The 13,845-nt window shown below is 42.8% G+C and overlaps 1 protein-coding gene across 1 annotated transcript in view; it reads right to left on the minus strand.

The window, feature by feature from the left end:
* Positions 1-13,845, minus strand: part of LOC138535425 (P-selectin-like) — an 899,675-nt gene that overhangs the window by 201,380 nt on the left and 684,450 nt on the right. Inside the window, exons 18-19 of the mRNA XM_069641294.1 lie at positions 10,311-10,496; positions 671-793 (exon numbers count right to left, since the gene is read on the minus strand). Of these exons, the coding sequence (XP_069497395.1) occupies positions 671-793; positions 10,311-10,496 (309 nt within the window). The remainder of the gene's footprint in view (positions 1-670; positions 794-10,310; positions 10,497-13,845) is intronic.

A 13,845-nucleotide genomic window follows, 5' to 3' on the forward strand; every position in this document is an offset into this window, starting at 1 on the left:
TGGTAGTAGGAAAAAGTGGCGGAACTATTAACAGTAAGACATAAAAGCACTGGAAAAGTTACTTGCAATGTTGGAACTGTTTAGAGTGTACTGTAGCAGCATCCAACATCATGTCAACACTTCAAATGATATTGTTGCCAGCTGTTTATTAACCTTCAAATGATGTCCTGTGTCCTTGAGGTTCGTATCATGAGAATGAGTCGTGGGTGATGCCAAGGAAAGGGGGATGCACAGCCTTTGCAAGGATCGGAATCCAACATCAGTACTTTTTTGAGTTAAATAAATACTGTGGTCTAACTGAATAACACACTGAGAGCGTGATGTTCAAGGACTCAACCTGGAGAAAATGAGGACATCCCTGTGACCATTTTAGATTTACGCCCGCTACTTTACACCAGTCCACAAAGCGTTTGAGCTGTTCACATACACACGTGGTTCACAAAGCCTTGCTGAAGGACATCTCACAGAGGGTCCAGGCATCTCCAAATTTGCTCCAGTTTAAGAGCTTTGTGAATCAGCTACAAGCTAGCAGGTGCAAAGCTGAGGTGCTCATAGGCATCTCCTGATTTGCCCGAGTGCACATCTTTTAGAGTCGGGTCCTGTGTAAACACACCTCTAATGCAATTTCGTGACTTTTTTTTGTGAGTGTGGGAAAGTAAAGGTCCCTTACTTTTCCTTCTCAAGCGCTTCATGATGGTGATCAGCAGCAGCCCGCCCATCGCCAGTCCAGCAGCTGTCACAGCAGCGCCTCCTGAATATGTCAGCACCTGCTTCTCGAAGGAAGGACCATTGGCTAAAGAAAATGCGAGAATGTTAACAGCTGTTAAGTAACTGGCCAAGGGAAAAGACAGAAAAGGCCCGTGGGAAAACCCAACACCACAAAGCAGGGTGCCCAATCGAGAGAACATTCACCACGAGAGAATGCAAGATGTGTCAGCTGTTTTTGTTGTACTGCAATGCCACTAGTGTGGTGTAGCATTTGCACATACCTGAAAACTATAGCATTCAGACATTACACACCTGAACATGTTGAGCATATGATATCATTACATCTAAAATAGATTGCAGTTGCCTGGAGTGCATCATATTGCAGGGCTGGGGAAGCAGCAGGATTCTGCAGGAATTTTTACTATTTCTCTTTTCTGTTTCGGAGGGGGGTTCTGAAGCGTAATATCATTGTTCGATAGCCTAGTCCTGTTACAGAAATCCCACGTGGACAGAGCCGTTTGGGCAGGGGCCGGTACACTAACGTGATTGGAAACCAAGCAAATGGTCAAAGTGGGGGAATTGCAAAGGATAACATGCATCTCAGAATTCCAAAAATTGGTTTAAATCGTTTTTATCCACGAGGTCGCAACAGGTCAAAATTTGACCTTACTATTCTGGTTCAATCCCAATCACCTGTGGGGTCCTGCAGCACTGCTCTTTCTCCTCATTACTCTATAACCTACATATCCATCCACTTTTGCATGTTTTTTCAAAGTTTCATCTTCAAAATCCTTCCTACCAGCCCGTATGCAAATTTACATGCGTGTGAAAAATTCCTAGAGTGCGCTGTGGACTGTACTTCAGAAGTAAGAAACTGGATGACTTCTAATAAGCTGCAACTTAATCCTTCTAAAACAAATGTCATAGTTTCCGATGCAGAAAATTGCCTAAGCGGTTCTTCATGGCTTCCATCTTGTCCCTTGCTGTTTGACTTCCCTACATCTTTCACAACGAAGGCAAAATATCTTGGCTGAATTTGGCAATACAATCTTGACTGCGACCTCTATGTAGAGGAAGTAATAAAGTCCACATATTTCCGCCTTTAACTGTTATGACCCATCCTTTCCCTCATTCAGGGAGCAGACCCACCAGGTGTGGTCGGTTCTCTGATCAATTCTAAACTGGACCCTGGAAATTGCATCTTAACAGGGATTCTGGAAAATAACTTTCACAATTAAAAAAGGCACAAAACTCAGCTGTGAGACTACTATTTCAAGTACCAAAATTCACGTCTAGCTCACAATATCGCAGGTTTCTTCATTGGCTGTCGGTACGAAGCCAATCTTCTTTATGGTTCTCTGCCTCCTATTCATATTCTTCAATGGATTTGCTCTAACTTACTTGACTGCAATAATCATACCCTACCACCCAGCTCAATCAAGATCTTCAAATAAGCATCTGTTATTGGTACCCGACTCCCATTTTGTTTAGAGGTGAGAGGTGCTTCTCGATATCGTGCCCTCATATATGGCGCTCGCTTCCCACTGAACTCAAATTGATTGACTCCAATTTGTAGTTTTGCAAGATTCTCAAAGCGTATCTTTCTCAATAATATACATTGTGCTCTTTACTTGACTTCTGTTTTAATGCTATATGAATGAATATTATCAGCGCCAAAATGCAGTTTAGTCTTCATGGTTTTCTCTCTTGTTAGAAGATACGGACGTGATAAATAAACTAAAATGCAAGCTCAACTTCTTAAATCCTGGATAGCTGGACAACATACCTCCAAGATGTGTTTTACAAATGCAGGAGACGGGTTAGAGGCATTGATAGCAAAGTAGCTGAGGAGGTGGATGCTGTAGCATTTGACTGTCAAAAATCCACATCTTTGATTTTGGTGCCTCAATTGCGTGGCATACTGAATTGTAGACTATACATTTTGCCCCAGGCAGTCAGTTTAATGTGCCGAAAGCTGGTAAATTGTGATCCAACAGTGTGATCCGGAGAGGATTGGAAACTTTTGACATGTGGGGCAAGTAACATTTTCTGGCCCCTGGTGTAATGACCCAACCCCACAATGCAGCGGGCCAAACTTCCAGAACGACTAAACGCAATATAAATCTCCCCCCCCCCCCACCTACACATTCTCACGTATATCTGGGGCAAGATTACAAAGACTTTTCACCAGCGCAGGTGCAAAGTTGCACGGTATTAGCACTAGGGCAAAGTTTGCCCAATTTTAAAAATACTGGGACATATAAGAAAACAATTTCACCACGACAAGTGCAGTTTGTCATGGTATAAGCACCAGTGCAAAAATTAGCAGAGTGCGAAAAAGATAAATGTTCAATGCGTTTTTTCACCAGGGCAAAGTTTTCCCTAGTGCTAATACTATTCTGTATTAGCACTATGGCAAACTTTGCCCTGTTTTAATAATGCACTGAAAACGTGTATTTTTTTTGCCCGAGGTTATTTTTTGCCCTGGTTCTTATACCATGCCAAACTGCACTTATCATGGTGCAATAGTTTTCTAATATGTCCAAGTAGTTTTTGAATATATGGCAATCTTTGCCTTAGTGCTAATACCATTTAATTTTGCACTTGCACTGGCAACGTTTCTGTAATCTGGCCACAGGTAGACATTATTGACATTACTTCCCTTTAATGCAACATATCTTTCCATTATGTCTGTGTTTTCTTAGAAAACCCAGCCCAGGAACCTCCCCCTTATATTAAACATAGCAACATGATTTCAGTAAGGTAGCATACTTTGTCGAAATGTAAAATCTGGGATTTGAGCCCATGTTTCCTCATGCCCCTGTTTGCAATTTGATAGCAGGCTGCATCTCCTCCCATCTCATTCCATCTTTAGTTTTAGTCCAATTTGAAGAGACAGAGAAGCTAGGAATTCATTGGTAGAGCACTCAAAAAGCCAAGCACACTCTGGCACGGCAAAACACCCATACATGTCTTCCTGACTTCTCACCGCACAAAACAAAATCACTTGTCTAGCCCCCCGATCGCCCCACAACATAAGCACCTCACTTAGCATACTGCTTCACCACCAGTATGCATTACATAAATGGTACATTTTTGTATGGAATACCACTATAGATTAAAAACCCATGCAAGTGAGACTTCCCCAACAGACAGTTAAGGAAAACAAGGAACAGTGATGAAAAGTGATTTGCTCAGGATCACATCATGTGTCAATTGTAGAAGGCAGGGATTTAAGCCCTAGCTTTAGACAGCGGATGAGACTTCATCTTGTACTCTTCCATCTTCAATATTATGACAACCAAAACGCTTTCTGTAAAATTGTTGTTCAAGGGCTAAACTAGAAAACTGTTCAATATGTCTGGTGAAGTCTTAATTGAAATATACATGTTCCTAAAGCAAGTATGCATTACTTCATCAGAAGAAAAAGGTGTTGAGCCAATCCCACAATCTGGTGCAGTGTCATGCAGGTTAGGCACAGCTCTCAGCAACAATAATTCAATCTGCTGACCTATATTTACAGATTTGTACCTGTCTCAATTACCCTATTTTTCCTATGCATTCCTCTCCAGTGTCCTTCCTTTGCACCATATCCTTGTTGCCCCTTTGCCCCCTTCCTTACAATGAACTCTCAGACTTCCTTTTCCCTTTTGTGCATTCTCTCAACCTTTCACTCAAACCTCTTCCCTTCCTTCGATTGCACCCCCTTAACTTGCACACACTCCTTAGTCTCCAATTCCTTGTCACTCACCCCCTTCCATTTCCCTGGCTCACATGCAGATGGTAGACACCTTGATTTGCTAGTCAGCCTCTGCCAGACATGACGAGAAACTGTGGTCGCGGTTTTGCATGTAAATGTGGCTATGGGGTTTGCACTTGGATAATGCAGTGCAAAATAGGCAGAGCAGACTTGGCTTTTATTCTGGTCCCAAGCTGCACTTTCTAGGAAATCCGGCTGCATTTTTCAGTTCATGGAAGCCGAGGAAACTGGTAGGGGAGTTCCTCTGGGATCTAGTGAAGGAGATGGAGTAATAGCGACGTCTCATATTTGCGTTTTCAAGGAAGGTAGACTGTGTATGTTTCTGTATGTGTCTGTCTGTGTTTATGTTCAATTCATGCAAGTGTGGTGGTGTGTTTGAGTGTATTTGTGGCTGGACAAAGTATATATGAGAAAGGATGCATCTGTGTTCATGTGACTATGTTTCTATAGATGTGAGTATGTTGTTGATTTGTTTGAGTGTCTTTTGGTGGTCAGATAAGAATGTTCTGGACAAAACCAAAAACATGAAAAAATTAGAATGTCATTCAGAGTTGGTTGATAATGGTAAAATCAGTGGTATTGGCAAATGCTGCCAATTTTAATGTCCGTCCAATTCAAGGTTTTGTCAAATACAACCAGCACTATTTCATGGAGTTACTGGAGGCAGTATTTTAGGCAGTGTCTGCCACTAATCTGCCTATTTTTACCTCCATTTAAGACGGAGGTAAAACTAAATTGGCCATATTCCTAGTATGAAGTTGCATAATGTAACTTAATAAACCAGATTGATTTTCATTTCTAAATTAAGTATGGTACACACTATTAAAGGCCACACAAAGGTCGACAAAGGCCAAATAGAGTGAGCCACCTCCAATCTCGATATACTTTCCACAACCAAAGCCAAATTGAGACACTCTTCCAAAATACCAAACTCAGTTCTAAAACCCAATTGGATCTCTTTCATAAATCTTTTAGACTAAACCCATTTAGATATCAATCTAGAGCTAAGCACAGCATTAAACAATTCTAATAGGAGGGGAACCCATAGTTCAGCAATAGATTTTTAGAGATTCCAGGGCACGCCGTCCGGGCCACAAGCCTTTGCATTTTTTAAGGATAATCAAAAGCCTTTAATCTCTGTCACATTTAGAGGGACCGTAAGACTTACAGACAAGGTAAGGGAGGAAGTCTCATAGTCCTGAATCCTTAGCAGTAGTGCATAGATTCCTCTGAAGTAATCAAGCCATGATGGTTCTGAAATGGTACCTGCAGTAATTTGTGTCAACAAACTATCAATATTACCATCTGCTATCATTCCCCATTAGAGTTCTAAGGAGCACACAAATATTGCACCAACGAAAATTTCTTTTCTGCGTGCTTTACTTTAGCTTCCCTGGTTGCGGTTTTATAAGCCAGTCTAACCATTCTAATTACACCTTGTTGAGAGTCTTCAGAACCCAAGCAGTACATGTTTAGCTTTTCCACACTTGTGGTTAAACCATTAATGCCTATTTTTTAGGCCTTCTTGAATGGTAAAAGAAGTGGTATTTGGCAAATACCGCCTATTCTACTGGTGCCCAAATCAGTGCTTGATCAAATACCATTGGCAGTATTACATGGGAATACCAGAGGCAGTATTGTAAGCATACCTTTCTGCTGAAAATCTGCCTATTTTTACCTTACCGTAAGGGGTAGATTTAAAAAAGCCAAAATGGCCCCAATTGTTTTCATACTTTTTATTACATTACAGAAGGTAAGCGCAGGCGCTGCCTTTCAATACAGCGAAAAAAGGGTTTTATAAAGGGCCATGGTAAGTGGCTGAAAGGGACCCTTTTGTGCATACAAAAAGGCACAGTGCTGGTGTGAGCCATTAATGTACATAATCCCCTCTCACCTTCACATTGAAGGTCTAAATGGCTGAAACAAATGTTTTTTTTAAAACACTTTTTACGTTACCACCGGTGAGGTACCTCTGTTGGTGGTACACTTTGAATTGGAGGTGGTAACTTTCTCCAGCAGTATTTCATAAAAATATCTGCACACCTCTGGATGACTCCCTTAATTTGTAGTCTACTAATAATTAATACCTGACTATCACATCTTTATGTGCATGTTTTTCAACTGTGCCCAAAAGTGAGTACCACAAACAATCCAACAGCCTTTTCTATTCCATGGATGCTATTCTGGGTGCTATTAAACCCTTTTTGTAATGAATTCACCAGTGATCAAGAAAGTCACCAGAGGATAGGTGATGCATTCTTACAGAATATATGAACCCTTACTATCTTGGCAAGTAGGGGTCCTGATAAGATGGTGAGGATTGCAACAGACCAATGGTGTATGGGCCTCAGTGGCCAGAACGTTACAGAATTTGTCATTTAAAAGTGTACATTGCCGCTGGGCGGTATGAACATGCCTCTGTGTGTCCACATGCACATCTGAAACATTGCTGAAATGAAGACGAGTGTCTATCCATTCTACACACAGCAGAGCAGGCCGTGCAACACTCCATCGAGGCAGGATGGATTCCGAAGTATTTTACCTTTTTTTCGATTATTTAGTTTTTACATTTTGCAGTCAAGCCAGTCTGGGGGCAATTGCCCCTTTGTCCCATTTCCGAGCCCGCCCCTGAGGGTGAGACTACGTAGCATTTGTGATGCCTCAAACAGAAAATGCTTCAAGTGAAAATGGCACATTTTGCGAGTCTTAGACATAAATAGTTACAGTAGTCACTACAGGAGGAAATTAGTCCATTGGCCAGAGAACGATGGGTGGGATATACAAACATCTTCAAGATTTTCCGTAAATCTGGAGTTGAAAGGATCATGCCCTATCTAGAAAATGGTTATTGGCGCTTTGTTTCACTCACTCCTTCTGTTACATATGGGACAGAGTAACCCCTACCATACGTGAAAAGTATATTGCAAGCCACTGAGGAGTTGCAATATCTTTTTTACATACGGTAGGGGGTATTTTATTGCTTATAATACATGGACACACACTGACAATTTGGAGATTAAAACATATGTGTGGAAGCAGCACTGCTACAGTTAATAGTGGCTTGTCCGAGAAGGTAAAAAATTGATCAAGATGGTCGTCTCTCTATGTTTTTCAAACTAAAGAAGCAGGGGTATGGCAGATGGCTCATCTGAAGCTCCACAAAAAATCGGAAATCTGATTCTATAATGGGCTGTACAAACAAACAGTTTGGGAAATTAAAGAGGACCCGCAAATAATCCTCTTCATCCCAGCTCCTGTAAGTCGATCAACCCGACCCTGCTGTCTCTCGAACTGTGACCTCCGAGCCCACTCATAGAATTGACTCACCTGCACATCCTGGTACCAGCTCGACTGCTGAACCAAACCTGGTGACTGCCCGATCCACACAGCTCGAGTAGATGATTTGAGACCGCAGCTACCTTCCGCTCGACTTTGACTTGACGTGAGCTTGCCACTGAACCACAGCAAATGCCACATCATGAAATCAAAGAGAACCCACGGTCGACAATGAGAAGTCTGGTTCGACGCTGTTGAACCACCAAGACCTTTGTAAAGGTATTATTGACTAATATTTGCCCCCCCCCGGTCCATCTTTGGGCCGTAGGGACTGGATCCGTCGTTTAAACCCCTTGTCAACCTCAAGAAGATAGCCTTTGAACATTGTCCTTAATTGCCTTTTTTCTCCCTGTCACATTACCCAGAGTGCTGCACCTATTTTATCTTTGCATATTGAAACACATGTGTAAATGCGCTATACAAATAAATGGGATATCAATATTCTGTGTTCTTTCTACATTGGTGGGTTTTTACAGTGTTTTATAGTTAATTATTATTGTACATGGTGTGTTTGATTAAAGTATATATTTTCATAGAACCTTGATTTTATGAGCGTATAGCTACCCTGGGACCACATTACCACAAAAGGAGAAGGAGGTATATCTCTTAACTGGCTGTTTTATCATTTTGAGTGTGTTGACACTTGGTTTCTAGAAGTGTGAGGGCTGAATGGGCGGACTAGCCTCTACTCTACCTTGCACTGCTGCAGGGCAGAAGTCAATTTGTCACACTAATCAACTGATTTAAACTGCTACCCCTCTTCATGTTGCAGAGAGTTAAGCTGTCTGGAGCCAGATCTTAAAAGGAATTTGTGCTTTTGGGTAAGAAAATTATTCTTGCTTCAAAACGTATTTGACACTTATCTAACAAGTATATACAACGCAAGAATGATCTGTATAGAATGGGTAGCTAGAGATGAACATGGTTGAACAGGCTGCATACAACCAAGAATAAACACACACACACACCCCTTAAATAAATTCGGAAATTAGGAAATATATTAAATATATGTAAATAAACTACACCATATCATGTTTAACAAATAGAAATAGCCCATATAGTCATAGAACACCGTCTTTGAAATGATTTGCAATTTTGAAAATTAACGACTTGGCAACCACTTTGAAGTTTTTCATAATTCACGGGTATTCAAATCTACCTCAGCTACTAGAAAGCGAGCGAGGAAATTAGCATGTGTGAGCCACTGGCACAATCCCATTAAAAAGCCTGTTGTAAATCGGTCCAACTGACTCCCAAAGGTTATCTTATGCACGTCATGCGTGTTTGTAGTGTTTGCTTTGGCCTGTTTTCAGATGCTAGTGATTTCACTGTGCATAGCTATTCCTAATGATAGGGCCATACCCATTCGTTTCAACTTCTGCACAGTGAAATAACACGATCAACAATGCTGTGCAATTACACACATTTTGTTTTTAGGGATTTGCTGGCATTCTTGGTAATTACCACATGGAAGTCATTATTGACCTCCTCTCATCCAATTAAAATGGTCAGAGTGCAGTCAATAGCTATTGGTATCTGCATCCTGGATATTCTAACTTCAAAAGCAGAAAGGGAAACCATAATGCAGTTTCCAGGCGAGATGTCTTTAACCTAACCAAGACCCTTCCTCTCTAAGAGAACCCTTTTTCACTGCAACATCCTTTTTAGCATACCAAAGAGAAAGCTGAAACATCCGAAAATGCTATAAAAGTTTTCAATTGAAATGCTCACCGTATGAAGACAAGCTTGTTATTTAAATACTACAAAATAAAACCACACTCATTTACTAACTCACTTTGTCGTTTTACTTTCTCAATAATAAACTAAAGTTTTTTAGTTCAGTCAAAGCTCCAAAACAAGTATTGCAGCTACCATCATGTGCTAAACGCCTCAAAGACCTTGTAAGGGGTCATTATCATTTGGGATAATGACCCTACCCCAACTTATATGGTCCGCGACTTTGTCTCGGGCAATAACTTGGTGGCGGGTCGTTATCCTGCGATGACGACCCCTCTCTCAGTTTATAAGGCTATGGGCCTCATTACACGGAAGCGCCATGGTTCATGCCGGTAAAATACCGGCACCGCCTTGGTGGAAAGGGGAATTACCGCCCTATTCCAAGGTTGGCAGGGCGGTAATTCCCTCTTCCACCATTGCCCTTCCCCATTCCCATTTTTGCCCCATAGGGCTCTATGGGAATGGGGAAGGCGCTAATTACGGTACCGCAAATTGCGGTACCGTAATTAGCTCCCTGGTCCCTTTGCGGGTTGGTTTTTACCGCCTGCAAAAAGCAGGCGTTAAATTCCCCAACCCGCAAAGGGACCTCGTAGTAAGGCGGTAAGGATTTACCGGTACCGGTGAAATACCGGTACCGGTAAACCCTTACCGCCATCTGTGCAATGAGGCCCTATATTAGTAAGTTTCATATAAGAATGTACTCTTATGCAACTTTTCCCTTATCTAGAACCATCCTTTGTTCACAGTCAGAAAACATTAGTGCACTCACCTACACAGTCAGGAACCGTGTCAGACCAGAGGCCGGAGTGCTGGCACTGTGTCCTTTGTGGTCCGGTCAGGGAGTAGCCTTCTGCGCAGTCAAAGTCACAGGAGGATTGGAAGCTGAAGTTCCCATTCGGGTGGGAGCAGTTCATTATTCTTTGCTCAGAGCTCATGAGGCGAGCGCAGTTAACAACTTTATGAAAAGAGAAAATCACACAATCTCAGTAAATGATTAATTGCATTGCCTCAAGTATGATGTAATTGGCCACATTTTACAGTGTGTGCTATGCTCCCAGCATGTACAGATTCCAATTACAGCCATTTTGTAATTTCTTGTGTCTTTGTAACGCATCCTCTTCCCAATCACAGGTTTGTGATACATTGAAATTCAGCATGCAGACGTGTTTATGCTAATGATGTGTTATTTTTATAGTGCTTCGCCAAAGAGCTTTCCAGAGAATGGGCCTCATTACGAGTTTGGAGGTACCCATGCTGTTTTTATCGGCATGGCTACCCCCAAACTCGGGTCTGGGTCCCGAAAAAATGGGAATTACCAGGCCATTCCGAACTTTGCAGGCCCGGTAATTCCCATTCGCCGGACCCGGACCGGGTACGTCCCCATTTCCATTTGAGCCCCATAGGGCTCAATGTAAATGGGGAGGATGGTAACAACGGTCCCGTTAATAACGGGACTGTTGCTACCATCCTGTTCTGCTAGCAAGTGCCGCTCTGCACGTCTGGTCTGACCAGGCGTCCAGAGGGGCACCCGCGAGCAAACTCGTAATATTGCAGCAAGGTAACAATGGTGCTGTTAGCACTACCGGCGCCGTTGTTGCCTTACCGCAACACTTATAATGAGGCCCCATATATTTACATACAATATCACCCAATTGAAGTTGCCACACATTTATTGTCTGCGGAAGGATGAAAGGCTGAGTTGGTCTTGCCGGACTTTGAACCTGCAACCTGCAGATCACACACAGATCGCTTCAGTGAGCATTGAAACCGTTAATGTTACCGGCATATGCATTACAAAGGATTTGAAGAAGGATACTGATGCGGTAAAGGCATGTTCTTACTTTGAAGTTTATTTAAAGTAAAATGAGGCCTATCTCTCCCTATAACTATGGGCTGTTTCCTGCCTATCTTACTAACTAAGGTGCTTGTCAGTCCAAATGAATGTCCAAAAATAAATCCATCCTCTGTCCCAATCTAAGCTTTCTGACCCTACCACTATTATAACTTACTAAGGTCAGGAGAATGACTCCCTTCTCTTGGTGCTCGTGTTTTGTCACTCGTTTCTTCTTACTTCTCTTACTCTTTTAGTAGACCATATGCATCCGCTGTATCAATTTTTGCAGTTCAAGAGACTAATACTTTCCTGGTCCTTATTCTTCCTTTTAAGCTTAAGTCTATTTAGGTGCCTTTTCTCCCTACTGTAGAGTTCCTGAATCTCTGCTACACTCTTCTTCTCTTTTATGGTAGTTCAAGTTCCAATTACAATTCCCCCATTCTCAGGGCGTAGTTTCATATTTGAGTTTGGGCTTTCTGGCTTCACAGGTTTGTTCTCACCAAATGTCTCTTTTTTTCTGTGCCCTCTTTCTCATCTGTGAGCTATGGGTGTGCCCTCCCCTTTTCCCAAAGTGATAAGCCTCCAATTCTATTTCTTTTCCACTCTATGTTTTTCATATTTCTTCTTATCTCAAACAGTTCTGTTTTGCTGGATTATTTCCAATAGTTTTTCCCATTAATACTGGGGCGAGTTTCGCTTAACTTGAGTCCTTCTGAGTTCTGGGGCAACATCAGCAGTACCTACAGGCCCTTTGAGTCTCTCTCCTTCCCGTCGCCACTCCGCGGCTTGCTTTCCACGGCGACTCATTCCTGGATATTCTGTTCTCTTCTTTGGGATGTCACATGGATTCTGACTTGGACTCAGCTTCTTACTCCCCTGTATGGTCTCGCCACTGTTGTATGAGCAGACTGCTCACCACTCTGATTCTGTGATCAAGTCACCACTGCTCTTTCTTCTCCACCTTGCTTGGCTTTCTTCTGCTCTCACACGCCAGGACTCTTCATTTCTGGTTCCGTTCTGGAGCGGCTCTGTTGCACGTTGGCTTTGTGTTCTCCAGAGCCCCACCTTCTTCTGCTCCGTTATGTACAGGGAGCTTTCCCTGCATCTCTTGGGCCTTTGCTCTCTCTCTCCGCTCTTGGACTCCTCGCTCTCACTTGTTGGTCTTGCATCCATTTTCAGCCTCTCCGATGCAGTCCATTGAATTTAAAGGGATATTTTCCACTTCTTGTCGTTCATAATATAACTTCACGCTATCTTTATGAGTTTGGTACATTGTAAAAATCCATATGAGCCATCACTTGGAGGACATCAGGGCGTTCCTCATTGGAACGGAAATCCTTGTGCTAAAAGGCGGGGTCTCTCCCAGTGAAGTCCCACAACCTTGACCCCTATGGAGGGTGTGGCGGAGTAGGCTCACTACCCTAGCCTCTTATGGGAGGGCTCCTCCTTGGGGAGAAAGAATGAATTCCCTCAATTTGACACAGCGTGCATACAGTGTTTCAAGCACAGTGTACTTGTAGTACACCTAAGCTACGGCATGTAGACAATACTACTGCATACATGCCATAACACGCCCATAACTGGTTTATCACTGCACATTTGAACGTTTTAAAGACACAACTGATTATTTCAGACACACAATTCCAACTGTATTAAAATGATTTAAGAATTTTTATATAATCGTTCATGCTTTTTAGCAACCCTAGTGGAAGTTGCACAGTAACATGATAGGGCCCATCAGGGCCCTGCAACATAATATGCTAAAATATCTACATTTTGAAAAAGGTCTTTTGAATTTTATAATCGTTCATATCGGTGATTTGCTGAAGACATTGGATTCTTTGGGAAAACACAAAACGAACATCCTAATGACCTGTTGCATTCATCTTCTGTCCCTCAGGGTGAATGAAAACAACTGTTAATATTACCCCATTATTAGGTTACCACCTAGTATGTAGTATGTATGATGACTGACAACATGTCATTGTCCACCCCACAGGTTCACAGTCGACTCCAGCTAATGAGGCGGGCCCACTACTTCTGAGGCACCTCCACTGGTGGCAGCACTTCAGCCTCCACCCCTGCACAGGCCAGCCATAGCAAAAGCAGGAAAAAAGAGCAGGAGCGATGCACCAGGACCAGAGCACAGCAGTGCCAAGACAGCTCTGCTAAGAGGTGGGAAAGGCACAGTTCCCACAAGTCTGCCCAGTGGCCCCTCCACCAGTAGTGCACATAGCAGAGCTGCCACAGCACATGATGTAGACACACCACATGCAGCTGCAGGTGCATCATCCCCAGCAGCTGCAACCACCACATCACAGCCAGCCCCTGTGGTGATACCTGAGGAGCAACAACCAGCCAGTGGCACACATGGCTTAATATCTGCACCCCTGACTCCCCCCATCACCTGAGGCAGACAACAATTCACGTTGCCAGGGTGATCTGGATCCCAGGATTTTTGGTAGTCGAA

The sequence above is a fragment of the Ambystoma mexicanum genome, chromosome 1q, assembly GCF_040938575.1.
Source record: "Ambystoma mexicanum isolate Mex_15411 chromosome 1q, UKY_AmexF1_1, whole genome shotgun sequence".
Classification (NCBI taxonomy): domain Eukaryota; kingdom Metazoa; phylum Chordata; class Amphibia; order Caudata; family Ambystomatidae; genus Ambystoma; species Ambystoma mexicanum.